We start from the raw sequence: 7,691 nt of genomic DNA on the forward strand, positions 1-7,691 counted from the left end.
GTTAAAAAATGAGGGTCGATTGTGACACTGAGACTCTTTCTTGGAGGAAGCATCGTAGAAGTTTAGACAAAGACTAACATTCTACCTTCAGAGGCCAATCAAGTCATATTCTGCTTAACTCCCTTAACAAACCAACTCTATTTTATTTTATCCATTAATTTAATTTGTGTTTTTCCATTAATATAACGGTATTAATTATTCTTGTGGGGTATAATGTTGAAAGTATAATATTTTTGCAAAAGCAGAGGATCACCAAGTGGTAACTGGAAGCTGCAAGTGTAGGTATGCTTATAGCTTATACAATAATTAAGTAGTTAACTAGCTTTTGCTAAGAAAGAAAGGTAACTAAAAATTTGGGATCAATTCATGTATCTAAGTATAACGGATTAAAATAAGCAAATTGTGGCAAACTTCCGTTGAAGTTGAAATAGGCAAATTATGCCTACCTTTTATATGTGTATATTGTGTTTTCTCTAAGTTGAAAAGTTTTATTTTTAATTAATGTATTTAATTAATGAGCATGTTTAGTGTGATAAGGACATTTGAACCATATACAAATTTATTTGACTTCTTCATACACATTGTAAGTAGCCTTTCATATCAAGGAAATCTGAATTCCAGAAGTATCATATCCCTTCTTTATAATCTTCATAAAGCATCATTTGAAGGACTGTCGTGACAAAACTAAATTAGAGGATGTTAGCATTAAGCTAGAATCAAAATGATATTTGATTCCAAGTACTGATTAAAATGGAGAACAACATTAAATAAAAAATACTAATAAAAAAAAAGAAGTAAGGAAAAGAAGATAAAAAGAGGGGCAAAAGTAACCTTCAGTATGTTGCTCTTTTTCTTCTAATGAGAAAAAAAAGAGAGGAGAAAGAAAGCAGAATAAAAGAAAGAGTAATGATCCAACAAATTGACTTATTATACCTGGAATGGAAAAGCTTAGGTATTAGCTATGTCTTAGTTCTTTCTTAGCTTACACACTATCACAGAGTTAACAATAGGAAAGAACAAAAACACACCTTAAGGAATTGTAAACATGTTCATTGCTGCTATTATCAAAATAGAGATACGGTATCTGCAGTACTATCTTTGCTGCTAATAATGTAGGTTCAACTCAAAAAGTTTACTCAGATCACAATTGATACAAAAAATGATATTCATTGAAGATACCATATTCTTGAAGAGAAATGTTATTTGCACCATTTTTGTAATAGATGTGATTGATAAAAATTGAGAAACGATACAAGTTTGTCCTTTTATACCATAAAAGAAAGGTTGCAAGAAAAATATTGACAAAAACTGGTGCAACCATTGAATCATAAATTTAAAGGAAGAACTGAGAAGTGGCAATGCACGGCTAACAAAAGCATTATAGTTTATATATAAATTCTATAAACTTTATTAAACAGTAATTTGATGTTGATGCGGTGCTATGGAAGAATATAAATTAAAAAATATTGTACCTATTCTATGGCTCCAAAGGCTACCAGTAGTTTAGTCATGCATAATGAAGTGGTTGATAGCAGTAATCTTTTCTCACAAATTGATTTAGAATGCAAAAAGGAGTTTATGCTTATGCACATTCTGCTAGATCATTGTCCCTTGTGGTGTTGTTATCAACACTAAGTAGTGTGTTATCATTCCCTTCGGAGGTACCAGAGATGCTATAGGATTCAGAAGGACAAGCATCCTAACTTTGTAATTGTGCTGCCACGGCTCAAGAGAGAAAGTGATATTGCAATTTTGAATTTCAATACGTATTGATGGTGGCCTGATAAAAGGTTATTTATATAAAAACTTGCATTTGTATAGTGTTGATTAGAGTTTATAATTGTGCTCAATATTAAAAGGTTCAATTTAATATACTGAGACCATTATAATTATCAAGATCCGTAGTTCTACTTCTCTAATTAATATCTTTGTATTAAATTAGAAAATCTTTGAATTAAACCTGACAGATTGGCTATGTGATTTGGGAGGGTTATGTGCTTTTATTGCTACTTTGATTTTACTAATAGCATGGAGCCCCCTTGACTTTATTACATTCACATTTCTCTGTCTCTTTTTTTTTTTTGTTCATAAAAGTCAAACAAAAGTCTCAACTTACTAAAGACATCAAGTGAAAGCAAATATGGAAATAAATGCAATGACAACTAAATATGTTTCTACACATAAAAGAAGAATGCTACTTTGAAAACATGGATATCACCATACCTCAAAATTTCCAACAAAACCAAGCCTCTTTCAGCAGCATGGTAGCATGAACACTAACAAGTTCTTTGATGAGTTCATTATGAATCACCCTCAACATCTCAATCATCATCTCTGCAACAAAGACGTAGATTACACAATTTCAGCCAAGCTTCATACCCAAATAACATAGAAGAGTAAGAGTAACAGTAACAGTAGCAGAAATATAGGACATTGGAAGAAAAGCCTCCTGTTTCCACTCCACCTTGCAGAATCCACTGGAAGCCTAGTTAATACAGAGATATGAGTCTGCGTTTGGTTTGGAATGAAAAAACAGGGATGATTAAAAAAAATACAAAAGTTATAAATGAACGCTTTTACTTAAACCACATAGACCCTGAAGAAAAACTATAGCGAGATAACCTGTGAAAATAGAAAAAGAAAACGGAAAAACCGATGTTTAATTTGGTCTTGGAAAAGATTGGACATAGAGATGATGAAGTGAAAGAATACCGATGAGTTGGGAAATAATCAAAGCAGTTCTCTGTCAGAAGTGGGTTCTTTCCAAAGTCCAAACCCTGTTTATGAAATTAGGTACTATAACTATACTGTTTCCCCATAAATCTAGGCTCTGTAAATAGTGTAAGGATGCAATGGCCTCAGGGATACTATCCAGATTACAAAAACTTAGATTGAGACTATAAAGGCAGCTTAACACACGAGACACATCATTATATCTTTTAGAAGAATTGAAGAATTGAAATGGTAAGCTAAGATTTAGCCTTTTAAAGGTGGACCATATTGTCCATTGGCATATAGTATGCAATTTTAAAGGTGTACTCCAGCAGAATCCACTGGAAGCCTAGGGTGCGTTTCGTTTGGAATGGAAAAATAGCGCTCATAAGAATCTCTTTCTCTCTTGAGCCATGGCAGCACAAAGTTCGGATGCTTGTCCTTCTGAGTCCTCTAGCATCTCTGCCACCTCCCAAGGGATTGATAACAACACAAGGGACAATGATCTAGCTTCTGAACCGGACCAAGCCTCAAATTCCAATATTAATATGGAAAGGATGTTGGATTTTGTGAAGCTCTCCAACAACGATGTTTCATCGATTCGATGTTCTTCCAACGTGAAAGAGCTCGATTTTTTCAACACCGGGAAGAGGGTGATGGGATCATCGTCGACTTGGACTAATAATAATGTTGACGAGGGAAAAGATGAAAACACTGAAGAAAAAGAAAGGACTTCAGAGCCGAAAACTTTCTCTTGCAATTTTTGCAAGAGAGAGTTCTCGTCCTCTCAAGCCCTTGGTGGGCACCAAAATGCCCACAAACAAGAGCGTGCGATAGCGAAACGTCGCCAAGGGATGGACACGGGTGCTTTTGGTCACCCTCACTTTCCATATTATCCTTACCATAGCTTTTCCACACCATCTTTATATGGGTCCTATAATAGGACACTTGGGGTAAGAGTCGAGTCCATGATTCACAAACCTTCTTATCCTTGGTCTGCCGGTCTTAGGTTTGGTCGTAATCATAATTGGTCAACGCAGGGGATTCTTGGTTCATCATCATCATTAGCACTTGATAGGTTAAGTATTGAGGGTTTGCAACCAAATAATGAAGTAGGCGGGGTTAGTGGAATTCAAGCAAGTTCTTCAAATTTGAGAAAAGAAGATGATAATGGTGGTAATGGAACTAATCCCCAATTAGGAGATTCTTCTACCAACAATGTTGCTACAAGTCTCACTCGCCATGCAAAGGATGATCAGGATCCCAAGCCAGATAATGAACCCTCTAGTTCTGAGTCTCTGGGGCTTGATTTGTCACTTAGGCTTTAAGTTTGAACTTTTATTCATATTAGTTATGTAGTTTATTCTTTTTTTTTTGTCTGTATATTTCATCTTAACTTTTAGTTCATGCGTTATGGATAATACTATATTACTAGTTTATTTTTCATGTGATCATTTTAGTATATTGACAATGTCATAGATTAAACGGTAATATATATATGGTATAAATGCTAATGTGCATTATTACACCTTTTTCGTCCTATCTTATTATCTTTTTCATTCATACTCATTTTTCATTTAAAGTTTAGCACACTCATACTTGAAATAGTTTAACTGGCTAATCAAAAAATCTTATGCAAAGTTTGCAACTGCTTCACTAGCACAAGGTCCTGTGAAGCATATCGAAATCTTTATATTAATTAAGCTCACAGATATGCAAGTACTGATACAAGTACAACAATGCTACCAAATAAGTTTGTTTTTTTCCATGGATTAATTGATAATTGCAACAACATATATAATACTCTACTGCCTCACAGAGTTTACTATATCACATTCACATTTCTCAGTCTCCTTTTTCTTTTTTTTTTTTAAATAGAAGTCAAACAAGAGTCTCAACTTACAGATAACATCAAGTGGAGGCAAATATAGAAATAAAGCCCAGTGCATTTCAGCAACATGGTAGCATGAACACCAACAAGTTCTTCTCTGATGAGTTCCAGTTACTCATATTAATTATGAATCACCCTCAACATATCTCAATCCTCTTCTCTGCAACAAGGACATAGATTAGACAATTTCAGCCAAGCTTTAAAAGCTTCATATTCGAATAACATAGCAGCATAGAGTGACAATAACAGTAACAACAGCAGAAATATAGAACATGGGTGTTGTACTCCAGCAGAATCCACTGGAAGCCTAGTGTGTGTTTGGTTTGGAATGGAAAAATAGCGCTGATAAGAAAAGAAAAATAGAGAAGTTGTAGATAAACCGTTTATATTTCAAAATGACATACAGACCCTGAAGAAAAAAAAATATTACGTGAATGGGAAAAGAAAGAAGAAAAACGATGTTTAATTTGGTGATGTGAATGTCAAAGGTTGGAAAAGATTGGACATTGAGATGATGAAATAATACCTCTGAGTTGGTCAATAATCAAACTAAATCAATATCTGACAGAGTTGGGTTACTCCAAATCCTGGTTCAGTATCACACGCATTCCCCACTTCTTCACTTCCACATAGCTGTGGTCATGTACTTTGAATTCAAAGCGGGATCCATCAAGATCATGCTGCTTTCCATCCCGAATGAGTTGTTGGCGAGAAAGATAGAATAGGCAGAGGTGAACCAATTCACCCGTCACCTCATCCTCCTTTTTAGGCCAAAAGAAACGGTACACGAGGTTGCCTTTTCCTGTTTGGTCGTAAAAGTAGAGCTCAATGGAGAGGGATTGTTCAAATTGAACAAGAATGTGGGCACAAAGGGCAATGCCAATCCAATTGTTGTCATTGGCATTCGGAAATGATTCTATCCACATTGAATTATCCGCCCCCTTATTCTGATCCTTAAACCACCTTGGAATTGGAACTCCACTCCCTGGTATTACAATACCAAGGAAATAAGTGGATTCATTGTGTACCTGTAACCACAAAACACAAACAACCCTAATCATTAGATAAACAAGAGCAGCAATAATGGCAACAACAATACGCACGCACCTTAATGTATTCTCTCATCCATGAACTACCCATTCCACTCAACCTTTCCTTCTCTACTATTTTCGGGCAGTTCCTAATCTTCAATTCTCCCCATTTCACAAGTTTTGTTCGCTCTGCCGCTGGATAGGGTAATGGTAATGGTAATGGGAACTCATCTACATACATTAGCCGTTTGCAGTTATCTAACACCAACCGTCTCAGTCTGGGAAGCTTGTTTATGAAATCAGGTACTCTAACTATATTGTTTCCTTCGAAAACTAAGATCCCTAAATAATGTAAGGATGATATGGCCTCAGGGATGGTATGCAGATTACAATAACTTAGGTTAAGATAATACACGCAGCTTAAGCGAGCCAGAGAAAGCCTCCACAGATGGAACACATGGTTGAATCTACTTTTAGAATAATTGAAGAAATGGAATGGTAACCTAAGCTTAAGCCTTTTAAAAGTGGACCATACTGTCGATTGGCATTGGATACTACTCTCACTTCCATTTTCTAACTCTTTCCCACCAAATAATCTTGAGCACCCGCTCAGATCAACAGATTTTAGAGAAGATATACCGAATACAGTGATGGGAAAACTCATTAAACTTGTGCACCCACTCAAATCTAACTCAACAAGTTTTCTTAGGTCTCCAGTTGATGGATGTATGTGCTTAAGCTTTCTACATCCTCTAAGGAACAGCCTCTCAAGATTTGGAGCCTGGCTAAGGTTTGGAGGCTTCACAAGATTTTTGGAGTCAGAGAGATTCAATTCCTTCAAATTGTCCAGACACTGTTGCACAATTAGAAAAAACAAACATCATTAATTACACTTTCACTTATTTGTTTGATAACTTCAAAATAACTGAAGCTTATTTTATTTATTAGTAGTACCATTGTGCCATCCCATAGTTGCTTGATGTTGCTCCTTTGCAAGACTAATTTCAAAAGCTTGGATAGCTTACAACACGATGGAAAATACGTAAACGGATACTCTTCCCACTCAAGATATCGCAATTCGCTAGAAATGCTATTCAAACTTCCAGAAAAACTAACTTTTTTTATTTTGAGAAATTCAAGTCGTCTCATTCTTGATAATGTTTCTGCTCTTAATGTCATATTTCTTTCTTTATATGATCCCTCCAATTGCACGGCCTTAACATCATCAGTTACCTAAATACAAAAAAGCCACAAAAATATTAGATTACTTCAATCTATCTATTATTAATATATAAAAGTAGATACATAAGCATGCACCATATTACTTCTAAGTTATTCCTCTTCTTCTACTAACGCCATGTCAGCAATATTGCTTACTTGGCGAAATTTTAGAAATAACCAATCAAATCTTGTCAAATTTCAACCACTCAAATCTTGCCAAATCAACTTTTATTTTCAACCACTCAAATTTTATCCAAATCAATCCTTATTTCTAAAACAACAAAAACCAAATTAACATTTACCCAAAAAAAATCTCTGAAAACCAAAGAGCTCATTACTTTTCTCATGCTTCTCGCCTGAAAACTCATTACTCTTCTCATGCTTCTCGAAACCCTCTTCCACATGGCACCTCTCCGTACCAAAATCCCATTTCCTCCATGCTCTTCCGGTCTAATGAGCCATTGTGTTTTCCTCGAATCAAATTTTCCAACGCAATATCCATCTCCGGCGGAGCCGCATTGTATCAATTGCAGAAACCAGGCCAAACTCCATTTCTCCTATTGTGGTTTCCCTGCCGGAGCTCGATTCTGGGTCTCAGGGCCAACGTAGGAAATTCTTCCCAGGTATTTTCCTAAAGATTTTCATCTTTGCCGTTTTTATTTGTTATAAATAATATTTTAATTGTGAAATTATTGCAAGTAGCACAGGTTTATGTATTCCTCTTTTTAAAACGGTGGGCAGAACCAAAATTAATGTGCATTTAAATTGTTATTTGTTCCTCTTTTTAAAAGTTTGAAATCACGAATTCCGTCTTCTTGATGTTTGTCTCTAGCCAT

The 7,691-nt window shown here is 35.4% G+C and overlaps 2 protein-coding genes across 2 annotated transcripts; one reads left to right on the plus strand and one right to left on the minus strand.

The window, feature by feature from the left end:
• Positions 1–1,478: 1,478 nt before the first annotated feature.
• On the minus strand, positions 1,479–6,824 carry LOC130970558 (disease resistance protein RPP4-like). Its single transcript, XM_057896674.1, has 6 exons — positions 6,589–6,824; positions 5,711–6,487; positions 5,130–5,631; positions 4,616–4,763; positions 2,224–2,334; positions 1,479–1,780 (listed from the first exon to the last, which is right to left on the minus strand). Exons 1-3 carry the CDS (start codon positions 6,811–6,813, stop codon positions 5,179–5,181), a joined length of 1,455 nt encoding a protein of 484 aa, XP_057752657.1. The 5' UTR covers positions 6,814–6,824; the 3' UTR covers positions 1,479–1,780; positions 2,224–2,334; positions 4,616–4,763; positions 5,130–5,178.
• On the plus strand, positions 3,126–4,040 carry LOC130967313 (zinc finger protein 4-like). Its single transcript, XM_057892130.1, has one exon. It carries the CDS (start codon positions 3,126–3,128, stop codon positions 4,038–4,040), a length of 915 nt encoding a protein of 304 aa, XP_057748113.1.
• Positions 6,825–7,691: the final 867 nt, after the last annotated feature.

Source organism: Arachis stenosperma, chromosome 3 (genome assembly GCF_014773155.1).
Source record: "Arachis stenosperma cultivar V10309 chromosome 3, arast.V10309.gnm1.PFL2, whole genome shotgun sequence".
In the NCBI taxonomy this organism is placed as follows: domain Eukaryota; kingdom Viridiplantae; phylum Streptophyta; class Magnoliopsida; order Fabales; family Fabaceae; genus Arachis; species Arachis stenosperma.